The 16,224-nt window shown below is 43.0% G+C and overlaps 1 protein-coding gene across 2 annotated transcripts in view; it reads right to left on the bottom strand.

The window, feature by feature from the left end:
• Positions 1-12,832: 12,832 nt before the first annotated feature.
• The window catches only part of Ebf2 (EBF transcription factor 2), a 200,342-nt gene continuing 196,950 nt past the window's right edge, over positions 12,833-16,224 (bottom strand). For both annotated transcript variants that reach the window (XM_031363002.1, XM_031363001.1), the window contains exon 17: positions 12,833-15,171. In XM_031363002.1, the coding sequence (XP_031218862.1) occupies positions 15,140-15,171 (32 nt within the window). In that variant the 3' untranslated portion in view covers positions 12,833-15,139. The remainder of the gene's footprint in view (positions 15,172-16,224) is intronic.

Raw genomic sequence — 16,224 nt, 5'->3', positions numbered from 1 at the left:
TGTAGAACAAGTACTTTACTGAAAGCCCCTCCATGGACCTCACCCTTAAACGTTGAATGATAAATACGTCCTCCCCTGCGCCATGCTGCATTTAGAAGGTTAGTAAGTCGTAGATGCGAAAATATGTTGTGAAGTGCTAATCATTGCACCTAACCTGGCCAGTTAGCGGTGCTACTTCTGCTGGTTCTAAGATGAACATTGGCAACTTGGCAAATCAAGATTTCAAAAAGCCTGGCTCGCCTCAGTGGCTCGGCAGTGGGGATAGTAATCCCCATGCCTTACTGACTTCCTTGCTCACCATCCTGGCTTACTCCGAGTAACCCTTGCTTTGTGGCCATCGCAGTTGTCCTTCCCATGTGGAGGGAAACATGAAATTCACATGACACACCTCAGGGTATGCCAACTGAAAGCCTCAGAAGGCATTTTTTTTTTTTAAATTACATTCATTTGTTTTAATGTTTTTGTCTTTAGAGAAAGATTTTTTTTTTAAAAAAAAAAAATATGTATATGAGTGTTTTACCTAGATGTATGTATGTCTGCTGTGTGCATACCTGGTGCCTGAGGAGACTGGACATAGTCCCCCTGGAACTGGAGTTATAAACAAACAGTTGTGAGTTGTCATGTGGGTGCTGGGAATAGAACCCCAGTTCTTTATAAAAGCAGCAAGTGTTCTTAACCACTGAGCCATTTTTCTAGCCCCTATTACATTTAGAGTGGGTGAGGGTGGTAGTTGTGGTTTTGTGTGTGTGTGTGTGTGTGTGTGTGTGTGTGTGTGTGTACACTCACAAATGCCTGCATATGGAGGTCAGAGGGCAGCTCCCAACAGTCACACCCATCCTTTTACCGTGTGGATCTAGAAACTGAACTTAGGTCACCAGGCTCTACCCACTAGAGCCATCTCACCAACCTTATGGGACCATTTAAAAAACAAACCAGGACAAATCATGTGGACTTCATATCACTTAAAGGGAAAGGATGTGGACGCGGTTGGAAGGGACCGAAGGGCTCCATGCTTCCTGTCTTCTGAGTTGGTGGCTTTGTGTGTCAGTGTCCCATTAGCTGTGTGGCGGCCCTGCACAGCCACAGCTGCAGGATGAAACCTATCCGGCAAGCAGAGATAATGAATCAGTGCTACTTATATAACCTGGTCTGATTAGAGTCTTGGATCTTTGAACCTCAACAGCTGTGTGTTGTCACTGATGGAAAATTTTACCTCGTCCGCCAATTCCCTGGTCACCTGAATAAGTGGCTCAAAGAGTGGCTGCTGTTTCATCGTTTATTAGGGAGGAATTTAGGTTCTGATAAGCCCCTAATGCTGAAAATTAGCTCAGAGCAAACTGCCTCTGCTGCTCTTGGTCTCTGGCTGATGGGAGCACAGAGAATGTACTCAGGTGGGTTTTTTTTCCCATCCTGTAGCCAGTTCAGCACACAAATTACTTGAGAGCTATTTTTAAAAATGTAATAGGCCCAATACTTAGGAGAGCCAGGCGCAGTGTGAGAAGGATCAGAAAGCGTCTATTATGGTGCTGTGTGCACTGGCCCACAAAGCCTTGGACGATATTGGAAAAGCTCTTTCTGAGCTTACCTGTGGCTTAGTCATGTCGTCCATCGTCCTCTGGGTACATGTAAGTTTTGCCATAAGTGGTGAAGACATTTTTAGCCAGCAGAGAGATATGTGGAAATGATCCTTTTGATATCATCAAGGACTTGGGCCTTGTTGGCTTTTCAGGCTTAGACTTACAGGAAGAGGTCTCCCCCAACACTGTGTGTGGGTAATTGCCATCCATTCTATGCCTTGGTGCCTGAGTCTGCAGAGTAAAGTGTGGCACCCATGACATAGTCAAGTCTTGTGTCCACTTCAGGAAAGGAAGGAAGGAAGGAAGGAGGAAAGAAAGAAAGGAAAAAACGAAGGAGGAAGGAAGGAAAGAAGAAAGAAAGAAAGAAAGAAAGAAAGAGAGAGAGAGAGAGAGAGAGAGAAAGAAAGAAAGAAAGAAAGAAAGAAAGAAACAAAGAAACAAAGAAACAAAGAAACAAAGAAACAAAGAAAGAAACAAAGAAAGAAACAAAGAAAGAAAGGATAGTAAGAGAATGTATCCTGGAACTTTCCATCTTGGTCTGATAACATGATGCAAGAGTGACAGCTCAGAATGCATTCTATTCCCAGCTGGGAAGTAGGGAGGGAGAGGAGAAGACAGAGAGAAGTTATAAGACTCTGGCTCTAGCCCCTGTGGAGCTTACCATGCACACAGTGAACAAATTCCTCCCCCATGGTGAGAGAGAGTTTTCTCTTGCTCTCCCAAGCAATTGCTCACTTTGGCCAGGTCCTTCCTCAATCTTTCCAAGTTCTCTCAATTCTTTCTCCACTTCCAAGGCCCAACTTGAATCTAGAAAACCAATAATCTTATTTTAAAAGATGTTTTTAAGATTCAAAACCATATAACATCTTGCTTATATTATTTTTAGGTGCAAGTGGGAAATCAGGGGAATTTGCGGGAGGGTTAGGTTCTGGCTCTTGGCTTTGGCCATGTCCCCAACCCGCCTCAGCCTAGGTTAAGCCCATTTGTAAAGCACCAAGAGCAAAAGCCAATCATGGGCTGGATGTGAGCTTCAGAGGGTGATTACAGAAAACTCTGTGGGGCAGTGATATGACCCAGTGGGTAAAGGCTGGCAGCCTGAATTCAAACCCTGGGACCCACATAAAGGTGGGAGGAAAATGAGGTCGTACACTTGTCCTTTGGCCTTTTCCCATTTATCATGGAACATTCATGCCCACATAATACCCACCAATCCAATAATGATGACAATTAACTAAAACAAAAAATCTCCATAGGCTGATGGGTGTGTGCTATGCATATGTGTACAGGCACATGGAGGCCAGAGATCCACATTGAGTGGCTTCTTCAATCTCTCTCTACATTTCTTGGGACAGTCCCTCTCTGAACCCAGGGCTCACCAATTGGCTTGCATGGCCAGGGCCAGTGAGCTTTGCAGCTCTGCTCATCTCTGATCGGCACCTTCCTAGTGCTGGGATTACAGATGTATATAACACCACACCTGGGTATGTGGGTACCATGATCCCAACTCAGGTCCTCATGTTTGCATAGCAAGCATTTTACTCATTGAACCATCTCCTTAGCCCTAATTTCTTAAGTATTATAGTAGTAGTAGTAGCAGCAGCAGTAATAATAATAATAATAATAATAATAATAATAATAATAATAATAATAATGATATCCAAGTTTCATTGTCATTTTGCAAAATTCCAACAAGCACAAATACAGCACAGTACCTACTGTACTTTGTCTGTGACACGTTGGACAGACAGGAGTCACTTTTCCAGCTTCCACAGTCCTGGTATTCATGCCCTCCTGCCCTGTGGGCCATCTCATGGCTGCATGTTTGGAAAGCTGCCCTTCATGAGGAGCTTCCTCGGCAATGCCAAGTATCCCTGCACCTGTGCACAGCTCAGGCATATCTGACTCTGGTCTCCGCTCTCAAGCTTTCCTAGAGGTATTTTTTTTTAATTAGATTTTTCTTTATTTACATGTAAATTTCTCCTTTCCCAGTTTCCCCTCCAAAAACCAAAGAAATAAACAAAAACAACAAAAACAAACCCCTGTTGCCTCCCCCCTCCCCGTGCCTGCCACCCCACCCTCTCCCACTTGTTGGCCCTGGCATTCCCCTACACTCGGGCACAGAATATTCACAGGGCCGAGGTCCTCTCCTCCTAGAGGTATTATTATATTGTCTCCTTGCAGCCCTATCATTGCCCCATGAGTTGGCAACCCACATCTATTTTATGGTCCATAGAAAGTACTCAGGAAAAAAAAAAAAGGTAATAATCCCACAATCAAAATACCCACCAAAAAACTCTCTTGAACATTACTCTATATCTTTTTATAGTTCTTTGAGATAGGGGTCCTACTGTGCCATGTAGATAAGAAGAGCTACTAATGGCTGAAGCCACTAATATCGGGGGTGGGGGGAGTGGTTATAGTGGCCGTCTGTACCTGGGGACTGTTTATGATGCCACATTATGCTCTGCCCTCCCTCTGCTCTCAGCAAGTACAAATGGAAGGCTCCTCTCTCTGCTCCTCCTGGGCTCTGCTGCTCCCTTCCTATGCATCTGCCTTTCATGCATCCCGGGATGCACCTGATGCAGCCAGCATGACATCACTGCTAACATTCTTCCTCAAAGCTCCACTGGAGCAGCAGCTTCGTCTACCATGCCTACTGAAAAAATGGTCTTTGCTTCTCAGCCCAGGAGGAGGGAACCGACTTTCTGTGTTCTCTCCCTTTACTTATTTTAGTTTTTGTGTATCGGTATTTTCTTCATGTATGTCTATGCACCCCATGGGTGCCTGGTGTCTGCTGAGGCCAGAAGAGGGTGTTGGGGACCTGGGATTGGCTGGAGCTACACACAGTTGGGAGCCACCCTATAAGTAGTGGAAATCAAACCTGGATCCTCTGGAAGAGTAGCCAGTGCTCTCAACCAGTGAGCCATCTCTCCAACCCTGATTTCTATCCTCTTAATCCTGCCATTTGATAATTTTAAAAAGAAGTTTTCCCTAGTGTGTGTGTGTGTGTGTGTGTGTGTGTGTGTGTGTGTGTGTGTGTGGTGTAAAGATGCAGGTGTCTATGGAGACCAGCAGAGGGCATTGGATCCCCCTGACACTGGAGTTTCAGACAGTTGTGAGCTGCCTGAGGCAGGTGCTGAGAACCCGACTCTGGTCTTAGGTAAGAGCAGGAAGCACTCTTAACCATTAGGTCATCCTTCCGACCCTTGTTTTCTGTCTTAAACAATTCTGGAAGCTTGTGCTCTCTGACCAGCTGTACCTGTATTGTAATGAGAAGGTAAACACTCTGTGTTCCATTCTTTAGCAGGAAATATTGGTTCCAGATGAAAACTGACTTGGTGATGCACATAAACCCCCAAGGATATCCTAACAGTCTCTGAACCTGTTCTGTTAACGACGGGCTGGACTTTCTCTGACTTCCTAGGTCATCTCCAATAAAGCCCGGATTGACTGTATGTCCAAGGATTGATCCCTACTGTCATCTTATCTATCTGAAAGTGATAGGGGGATCAGAATTTTTGACATGCTTTGGAGCATGGCACCCTTATTTACTGTTAGATCTCAGGACTTCAAGGGATGGGACAGAGGGGAACCAAATGGGCCACCTAGATCCCTTCCACTTTGAGCTTTAGGTATTTTTGGCTTTTGTGTTCCTTTTGCCTCATACACACACACCACTGGAGTGAGTCCCTTCACTGAATACACATACATACATGTATACATACACACACACATACACATACACATGACTTTGTTAAGGGATTACTGACATACAATCAACCCCACATATTTAAGTGTGCATACGGACAAGTTTTGATGTCTGTAACTGCCCATGAAACTAGGATGACCCCTGAGGAAGCAAGCCCATTCACCCTTGAGCATTCCCCCCAAATCTCTCTGTCACCTTGCCCAGGCTCCTGGCAACCACTGATGTGCTTTATGTCACCACAGATTAGTTCACAGTTTCTTTAATGTTATTCAAATGGAATTATGCAGCCTGGGGTTTCATTTTTAGAAAGAATTTATTCAGATACAATTTTCATACAATCAAATCTACTTGTTAGGGGTGAGGGAGATAGGTCAGTTAGTATGTGTCTGTTTTACAAGCACTTTGATCCCAGAGGCCACACTAACAAACAAATGACAGGTGTGCACGTATAATCCCAGCACTGGGGAGGCACAGATAAGAGGATATATGGGGCTGACTAGTTAGTTGAACTTAACCAGTGAGTTTCAAGCCAATAACAGACTGTATCTCAGAATAGAAAGGTGGACAGCCATAAGAATGACACTTAAGGTTGTCGCCTGGCCTCCACCAACAGGTAGGTACTCACACCCACCAACATGAACAGATGAACATACACATAAATAGACACATACATGTGAATAGACACACACATGAACAGGTATACACATACACCCCCCACACACCTACACATACACACACACACACACACACAAACAAACAAACACATGCAGAGACCACACATGCAGAGATCTCACTGCTTGCTTTAAATATATGTATTTGTCAGGGTTATCCAAAGGAAAATAACCAACAGCCGAGAGAGAGAGAGAGAGAGAGAGAGAGAGAGAGAGAGAGAGAGAGAGAGAGAGAATGGAAAGACACACACCAAAGACTCAGAGAGAGAAAACAGACAGCAAAAGAGACAGACAAACAGACCAGAAAAACAACTGGTCTAGTTTAAGGAACTTGTCCATGCAGTTGTAGGCTTACAAGTCTGATATTTGTGTGTCGGAGCAGCAGTTGGGAAACAGAGGCAGGGGTTGATGAGGACAGCCAGGGCTACTCAGAGAAACCTTGTCTCGAAAAAAAAAATCTTGAGTAATGATTTCTTCTCTTCTCAGAATCCTCAATGTTTGCTCTTAAGACTTTCCAAGTGATTGAGGGAACCCTCCCCCTGACACACACACACATACACTCCACACTGGGGTGAGTCCCTTCACTGGGAGTCATCTGACTGTAGATGTTAGGAAATCACCCAGGCCAATGTTGACACTGTTTCCTGGACAGGTTGTCATTTATGATTCCATTTATTTGCTGGATTGGTGCCATGATCATGGTGTAGTTTGGAAGAGGTTCTGTCACTTCAAGTCTATAAGTACACCTTCATTTGGACTTATTTTGCTAAGTCTCTTTCTTGGTGTTACTGTCATCAGAGGAAAAAGCCAGAAGGTAAGCTGCCTCTGGTACTTTGACTCTAACCTAACCTGTTTCAACAAGGCCTTGCCACTGATTCCTACTGGGTACCAGATACTTAGCAGTAAGTGAGAACTGAGAACGGTCACTGTCTGATGAGGTCCCAAGCCTCGATTCAACCCTAGAACACAGAACTCCATGGGCACACATCAAGTCCTAGTTTTGTGGTAATCATTTCCTATTGTTCCTTCAACATTCCTGTGGAGGTAGTGGTCCATTTATGCAGCCAAAATAAATATGTAAATAGTCTCAAGAGTGGCCAAGAGCTGAGACAAACCATCAGTTGATAACCTGGGGTTTGATAAAATTTGGAGGTGATTTTTGTACAGTTCCTGGAGTGTTGGGGGCTCCATCCTCAGTGAGTATGACGCTCTGGAGAGTGATGGACTCTGTAAGTAGTAGAGTCTAGGATGAGGCAATTAGCTCATTGGGTAGCTGTCCTCTGACAGGGATTGATGTAGTTCTCACAAGACACAGGTTGATTTCCACAAGACTTAGTCATGATAAAAAGAGCAAACCCAAGTCCCACTTCTCTCTGGTTTCCTGTCTCATCATGAAGCTCTTCCGCATGTGTTTCTGTCACTGTGATAGCATGTCCACTTTGTGATGCCCCCAAAACTGTGAGTAAATTCCTGTTTTCTGTAAAGAACCTAGCCTCTGGTAATAGCATTGAAAATGGACCAATGTATGGTTCTAAGTCCTTCCACTGCAGCCCAGTTTCTGACTTTAGACATCACCTGCCCAGCATGTCCTGGTACAGTATTATATGCACATGACAAGCCTTTCCAAGGAGAGCATATATCTGAAGACCTGAGAACCTTGGGTAGGAAGCAAGAATCATAAATGAGCTCACCTGGGGTCTCCACTCCTACTTGACGAAGGACACCACAGACAGCAATAGGTGTATGCAGCTTTCTTTGTTACTGACGCCAAAGTCCTTGATTTTTAGAGTCAAGTTAGAACACATTAGGGAAAGCATCCTTCACTGACTTATTCCCCCAAGTATTCATCTTGCCAACACAGTCCTCCAATAGGCAGAATGCAGCCCAGTGCTTCCATGAGAGACCTAAAGCATTTGCCCGAGGCTCCATGTCTCCTTGTCCCTTCTCTGCCTCCTCCAGCTGCTCCTTCTGCCAAGGGCTCTTCTCCTCTGCCATTCTGATGGATGTCAAGGTGAGGCGCCACGTTCAGCTGTCACTTCCCCAGTCGCTGCCATCAATCATCTTTCCTGTGTTCCCACCAAGGAACGGCCCCCTTCACACTTCCTACATCAAAATGTATCTTGTGGGATGGAATCTCAGTGCTGCTTCCTGTTTCTCTTTAACTTCATCCTGTGCCCAAGTCCTCTGACAGTTTACTTAACTGAATTTATCTTCAGCTTGGTACCCAGCTCTAAGCCAACACAGATGGCCCAGCTAGGAAATCCTCTGTGTATTGTTTAAAGAATATATATCTCCAATTCTCCCCTTTCACTTTATCTTTTATTTTGTTTTTTCATAGCAAAAACAGTCACACAATTGAGAAAAGAGAGTGTCACTGAATATGAGAACTGTCCATGCTAATGAGCATAGGCTCTTGAACTTGGAAGCCAGTAAAACATGAATCAAAGTAGAAAAGAATTTAGCTTGGTCTATGCACATACCCCTTGGGTACAACTATCAGGATGCCAAATCCATAGGCCTGAGGAGAGGGCCAGTTTTGTAAGATGCTTATTGGGTTTTGAAGCAGTACCTTTTGGGTTTTCCTGAAAAGCCAGTGGTAAGTTTCTCAAAAGAGCTGGTTACTTTCTGTGCCTATCTCTATTCACTCAGTGATTCAGGGAAGAGATAGCTTCTTGGGCCCCAGCCATAAGCAGATATAAAGACAGCAAGATACTAACCAGTTGTTCTGTTTTCAAAAACAAGAGGAGCAAAGGCACCAGGGCACCAGGAAGCAAGTGACTCTTGTCACGTGTGACACGGACATCTCTGGTACGCCCAGCTTCAGACCTATTTCTGTTTGTCAAGCCACAAGTTCTGCTTGCTGGCCTGCAAAATATGATCACCTTGGTTACAGGTGACCCGGTGCAATGTGAGGTCATTATCAGGGTCCCATTTCTTAGATGGTGTCAAACATGACCGAGCTCTACCCAACAGTCCATTCAATGAGTCATCGGACTAAGAATGATACAGTGCAGTTACCAGATGGTTCTGCTAATAATTAGAAACACATTTCTATATTTCACAGGACGAAGGCAAGGAAAACATCACTAGGGAAATGTTACATATGGGGGCAATTATTCAATAGGCCCTTGGCTGGGATTTGTGGATATGAACATAATTCAGAGGCAAGAATGAAATGCTTGGACTAAGACATGGAGAGTTCCTTTATTGAAACAGAACTCCAGAACGCAGGCATTTACATCCAGCCAAGTCCTGATTACTCAAGCAGTGACCGATCTGTCGATTACCAAACTTTTCCTTCCCATTCTGAGCCCCATAGTCTGGCACTTCTCAAATCTGTGAAATTGATTTGGAAATTAAGAGTTTTGTATTAATAATAATAGAAAAACCTGAGAAAATTCTTGAAAAGTCATTGGAGTGTTCCTCACATTTTAATTGGGCTGGATCTTGCACAAAGCTAAAACTAAAGATCACACATCCTCATGCCTTTCCGTGTGCTTGTTTTAATCGAAGAAATTCACAAAGTACAAAGAGTCAAAAATCAATACAGTCAATATTAAAAGCATTAATTTACAGTGATGGATGGTGTTATTCTTTAAAACAACAACAACAACACAGAGGAATGGCACCTTCCAGGGAGACCAGAAGAGAACCACTTTTGGGTTCGGGGCTGGAGGTCCACACCCCTAGGGCCTCCACAGGACATCGGCTTCTTGTTAGAGGGTTTATGACCTTTTCAGCTCCAAGGACGCTTTTGTCCGAGCGAAGTTCATTTTCTAACCTTTCTGTCTCCCGGGAATATCAGTGACTTTTCCCATTGTTATGACCAAAATACCTGACAGGAAGCAACCTGGGTAGAGACTTGTATTGGCTTTGAGTTCTAGAGGGGATAGTCCATCCTGCTGGAGCGGGAGAGCTTGGCAACTTGAACAACAGACAACCTTGTATCTCAGCAATCAGGAACCAGAGAGTAAACAGGAAGTGGGGCAGGAATGTAAGCCCTCAAGGCCCACCTACTTCCTTTATTAAGGCGTTACTTCCCAAACAGCACCACCATCTGGCGACCCAGTGTTCAAACGTGATTTTGGTGTGGGCGTTTCACATTCAAACTACAAAAGTTGTAGTATGAGATGAAAAAGATGAGGGGATTTAGAGTAAATTGTAGATTTCAAAGAGGTAAACTTTGGACTTTCTACTGGTGTGTTACACACACACACACACACACACACACACAATGCGCCATAGATATTACCCAGTTTCCTATGCAACTCTTCTCAAAAGTCCTTGCCTACTACACAGGACTAGCTGTCCATGTCAAGCAGGCCACACCTCTTCACACCTCTTCTGGCCTCTGATGTGAAGGCAGAACTCTCACTCGGACTTTCAGGAGACTTGTCTGATCAGTAGACCCAGTTGAAGGAGCAGCCAGCTCAAGAATTGTGACGTAAATGATGCTGTTCCCACAGTCTGTTCTTGTAGCCTCCAAACAGGTTTGTTTCACAGACACTGGCTTATTAATAATCCTCTTTTCTGTGCAGCCAAGGATGAGTTGTAAGAAAAAGAGTAATGTGTGGCTTTTCAGATAAACGCCTGTGAATGTTTATCACAGGCTAGGGAAGGAGAAACAAAAACATACTGAGCTAAACAGTTGTTGGGTCTGACTTTTCACATTGGGGGGGGGGGTTATTCAGAGCTCACCACAATCTTGGCATATAGGTCTCCCCTCCCCTTTTACAGACGGGAAAACTGAAATTCCTAAGTATACCTTTCTGATAATCAGTTACCGGGAAGGGTGGGGCTAGGATTGGGGTTTGGGTCTGCTGCCTTTCATTCTACAGAAGGCGGATTAGCATTTCCATCGGCCTACTTATTATCCTCACTATTTGCAATAGGGCTATTGAGAGCTTTTGCATTTTATTATCTTTTTGTCTACACACACACACACACACACACACACACACACACATATGTACACATGTGTGGGGGTACTCAGGAAGTCAGACACAGCACTGGATCCCCTGGAGCTGGAATTTCAGGTAGTTGTGAACTGTCCTGTCTGAGTCTCTTTGTGAGAGCAGCAAGCCCACGAGCCCAGGGGCTACCTCCCCAGTGGTGCTATTAAGGTTTAACAGTCATAACATTCCAAACTTCTGAGGCCTCACTCATGGCAGCCCTTGTGATTCTAGGTGACCATTGTGCTCTTTCTCAGTTCAGAAATGGTAAATAGTTGGATTTGATGCTAGAAGTCATTTTGCTCTCATTCCTGTCTTAAAAGCAATTTTTCATGGGTTCAAACTCTTGGACTTCAAAAAAAAAATCTGGAATTGAAAACAATGTGAGCTTTGTCCTCAAAAAGTCAAACCCATAACACAGCAGATGTTCCAGCCTATGACAGAAAGTGTTCTTATTAACGTTTTAATGGGGGAAAACACAGGCTGTTGTTAGGGCTTATCATCCCTGAGAACTGGAAGGATGGCTTCCCCTGCATGGGCCACTTTCCACCAAGCTCATGGATGCCAGAACAGTATCTCTCAGCCCTGGTGTCTTGTTGTTCTACCCTAGTTTTCCCTGGACCAAAGGGCACAAGGTGGAAACAATGGTCCCATTGCTATTCATTCTTTTATCTGAAACAGTCAGAGTAAATCCTGCACAGTGCCTGCTTCTCTTCTCAGCACTTAAGAGGAACAGCTATGGCTCTTGAGAGGCAGATATGTATGAACTGACCTCAAGGAGCAGCGAAGCACTGAGATTCCTCCTCTTTAAAGATGAATTCGAGGATGCTGGGTTTCTTTGCTCCTTCCTTCCATTAGCAGAGAGCAAAACTAGATTCCAGTCCCAAAGTGGTGTGAATGTTATTGCTGACTTACAGAGCCTCTAGAGGGGTGCAACCCTTCTGACTTCCTGTTAGAACTATCCTCTGACGTTTTCTTCCAGGGAAGTGTGTCTTGTTCTTTTCCTATGATTTAAGGATAGGCCTTGTGTTTTTGTGCTTCCAACTCTTCATCCAGTGTTTAATGTATCAACTTACATTTGTTCAATAGATGATTTCAACCCACAATAGACTATCACCTCAAGACTTCCATGCATCCAACACCAGCAGAGCAAACAGAATCCTGTGAGTCTGGGGAGGATTATGAAAGATTTGACCTATGGACATATGGCAGATACATGCAGAAAAACTGGTATCACCTTATCTCTTCCTTAATGAATCATCTAGATATCATACTTCCACTTGAGCAAAAGTTTTGGTAAGTTTTCCTTAACCAGAGGAAAAGGTGACTAGAAGTCATCAGGAACTAACCCCCCCAACAACTCCCAAACTAAATTTCTCCCATAAAAAAAAAAAAAAGCAAAGATAGTTTTTACAGTACAAAAATTTTATTTTTTTGTTAGGATAATTTAAAGTTTAAAACTGAAGTAGACATATTCATTTTACAAACAAGATATTCTTTCATAAGGAAGACCATTAAAAACAGTAAACAAAAAAAAGCTGTCTTTACAAAAAGCTCTGTGCATAGCAACTTTATACTGTATGTAACTGACAAAGCAAAAAAAAAACAAAAAACAAAAAACAAAAAAAACAAAACTATACAGTTTGGAATGAGACCTTACTGTACAAAAGGGAAAGATAATGGTTTTTAAACCATGCATGTTGAAATGTGCAAAGAAAAACTGGGAAGAATTTCAATGCTGTAACCAAAGAAATGAGATAAATAATGCAGTAAGTTGTCCCTTTAAATGAAAAATCTTACACAGCTCCTCTCAAAAATAGAACAGAATTTTTGTCATTACCTATAGAGATACTTGTCTGCCAAATGGCATAAAAATAACCTGGGACCAGAATCATTTAATAGCAATGACTAAAGAGAACAGAGTGGCTTTGTTTTTAATTTATTAGTACACTAAAAATAACCCTTACACACTTTTGTACAATTAAATAGATCTGTGGCTGCCGATGTCCTAGTGAATGGTCAAAGATGTCCGGTATTTAGTTACACACAGTCTTCGGTGTAAAGCTACTGACAGATTCTACGATCATTCTGGAGACAGTACTGCACTAATCCTCATGCAAGAGAAAGATTCACAGGTTCTAAAAGCTATGCTACTTTAAAAAAAAAAATGAAAGGAAGAAAGTTCGTTCTTAGGTTGGATTGGCTCAAAGCCAGGTCTAAGCATGCTTAATTGTATTCTGCCTCCATTTTGGGATGGTAGTGTTCGTATTCCACACATTCTTTCCCTGTCCCAGGTTGTTAGCCAGGGAAGTTTTTCTCATGCATTTCCGTACAGTTTGGCGCTGTGAGCCCTGACTATGAAGGACTGTCAGCAGTGGTTATGAGCATGCCAGGTTTTTAAAATTGTGGATTCTCATGTGTATAGAAAAAAAAATGTCATATTGGGTAATTCCAGAGCAAACTGAAGGCAAATAATTCAGTTGAGGGTTGGGTGAGGACATGTGCCAGTCGGGCAATGAGAGGGTCATCTAAAATTGGCTCAGAAATACTAATTGATTTTTTTTTTCTGTGAAAGCTGCATCAGTTTCCAATGCTAGAAGCCTAACCAAGAACCCCAAGCTAAGTCAGTGGAATCAAAGGGAAGACACCTGGAAAATCATGACATCCTATTGGCAAGCCAAGCAAGTCTACATGCATCTCCAGGACCACACACATTTTCAAGAGTCTACCACTGTTAGCAACTACTGCAAGGTTTTCCCCTACTAAGAACTAGGTAGGTAGCACAAGGCTCCCAGGGCAGGCTGGGTAACTGCCCCGTTTGGAACACAGCTGCCACAAATCTCCCAGTAGGAGAGCTGCTTTGGGGTTTTTGAGTTCATTCTTCTTCATCCCACCTGACTCAGAAACAGTGTCAGGTGAGATACATGCTTTTCCAAGGGAGTTTAGTAACACAAAAGGAAAACTCTGCATAGAAAGGAAACAGTCAAAGACTGAGTCTTAAGAGTCCAAGAACCACAACCAAGCTCCCCCAGGTTCTTTCTCCAAAGTTCTATGGAGCTTCCTGCCTCCATGCCTGAATCGGGTACCCAAAGAAGAAGGTCTGTACAACTCTGTCAGAGAAAAATTCTGAAGAGTCCTTGGTCAGTGTAGCCTTGTGGCTTTGGCCATCGGTAGAGGTGAGATACTTCTTGCCTGAGGATGTTCAAAGCTGATGGGGTAACCTGGGGACTCCCTGCATTGCTCAGGGAAGAATGTATTTTTTTAAAAAAAAAAAAAACGCTTCAGCAAGAGTGGACACCACAAGGGATCTGTGAACTGGAAAGCAGATCTGGGAATGAAGTGGTGGATTAAAGTGTTGGTGTGCTGGCGTTTATCTGAGTCTGGTTTCTGTGGTGTATTGTTCTGTGGGATCTGCACAAGTTACATGTTCTTGTGCATGGGTTGATAAAATGATGGAAAAAGAGGGAGGGTGTGGGATGTAGGATAAGAATCTAATAAGCAAATATAATAACAACACACCTTTAAAACTGGTCACTACGTGTGTCAATTTCATTTTACATCAGGAAGAGAAATTCTTCTCTTCTTAAAAAAGGTCTTAATTTCTACCTCTACTTACAATAAGTTACACGTTTATTTATTTAAATAACTGTAAAACATTTTAAATTTTTCTCCCTTTTTTTTTTAAAAGAGCTTAAAGTATAAGCAAACACACATACAACATTTCCTCATTCAATTCAGGTTTCATTTTAAGAAAGTCTTCCATGCTGGTACCCTGTTTTGTTCAATTTTTTTCTGCATAAACTAAATTGGTATCTGAAAGGATTCATAGAAAATAGAAACTTTCAATTTTTTTTTCCTACAAAGAAAAACAAATAGTATCCAAAATATTAAGCATGAATGTTTGCCAATGTTTTTCTTAAATATTTTACAAACATAGGAAGGTGGTTTTCGTAATGTTCATAACAAAGAATTGCATTTCTGCTCTCTTAGCACTGACCATGTCAATGACATTTCTCTGTTCTTGTCTCCAAAAGGGTCAGTTTGTGTAGTGACTGTCAATGCTTCATGAGGAACATGAGACCAAGATGGCGGCTCTCTGCCTTCCCAAATCTGTCCAACATGGCTGCTGGAGGGCGCAACTCTCCCCAACAAACTCAAGAGTGCTTCCTTCATAATTGGTCCATTGGAATAAGTAGTTTTGTGCTATGAGAAAGCAGTTCTTCCTCAACTTTACATCGGGGGTACAACAAGTCCTGTCATGGCTGGAAGAAAAAAACAACACAGGATTGAAACATCAAGACCTTTTCAGTGAAACTGATCACAGAGAGGGGAGGCAGGAATGGTGGTGGTAGACCCTAATACAACCCAGGGAGATGGTGAGGTACTCATTTGTGGGTTTTCTCCAGGACTGGGTTAACAGAAGCTTTGGTGTTAGCAAACTATATCATCCTTGTGTGGCAGGCACTTTACGATTTCTGTATATTAATGGGTCATCTTGGAACATCGGAAATAAATGTGTAAAACAAATTGTGATAGACATGTCCCACATCACAGGGTGGAACCAGTAAAAACAAAAACCCAGGTGCTGAACCTGTTGGCTTCCTCAGCATCAGTTATAACAAACCAGACTTTTCTCTCCATCCTAAGGGTCTTCATGAACATTGTACCCTCAACTGGATTAGTGTTTTGTTTTGTTTTGTCTTGTTTAAAAAGTAGTTTGTCCTTGTCTGGTATTCACTGATGGTACATGGAGCTATTCCCTTAGAAATGCTGGTCTCCTGGGGAAGCGTTCACTTAGTTAAGAATTTGGGAGTCAACCTAGTCCCCATTCCCTATGTCCTATCCAAATACATCCCCTACTGCCTTCTTTGTCTAGACAAGAGGATGTGGATGACACTTATCTGGGTAGAATGAAGCCCAATGTTTTCCCTCTCTGTGGGCATGAACAAAGGGGGTGGATCACATAGCAAAACACATCCCTCTGTCCTTGGCTCTTCTGTAATGAGCCTGGAGAATTTTACTTAGGAAATTACCAAAGTCTTCTGTGTCTAAACTTCCAACCATCTCTACAATTTGATTCCTGGATTTCTCTTGTCTATCTACATTGCACGGAGAGAAATAACAAATTTTATACAAGCATCTTTCTGCGTGAGACTTAGCAAGATGCCTCTAAGCAAATGGCCAAAATTCTGATCATCCATGCTCTCCCCAAGTCTGTCTCTTTCTCTTGCCTTTCTCTTTCCCTCCCCTCCCCTCACTCCCTTTCTCTACCTCAGCTAGTTCTCTCGGGCAAAATTGTCAGCTGTCTGTTTCCC

Source organism: Mastomys coucha, unplaced genomic scaffold (genome assembly GCF_008632895.1).
Source record: "Mastomys coucha isolate ucsf_1 unplaced genomic scaffold, UCSF_Mcou_1 pScaffold9, whole genome shotgun sequence".
Classification (NCBI taxonomy): Eukaryota; Metazoa; Chordata; class Mammalia; order Rodentia; family Muridae; genus Mastomys; species Mastomys coucha.
This window is presented reverse-complemented; position numbering and strand designations above follow the sequence as displayed.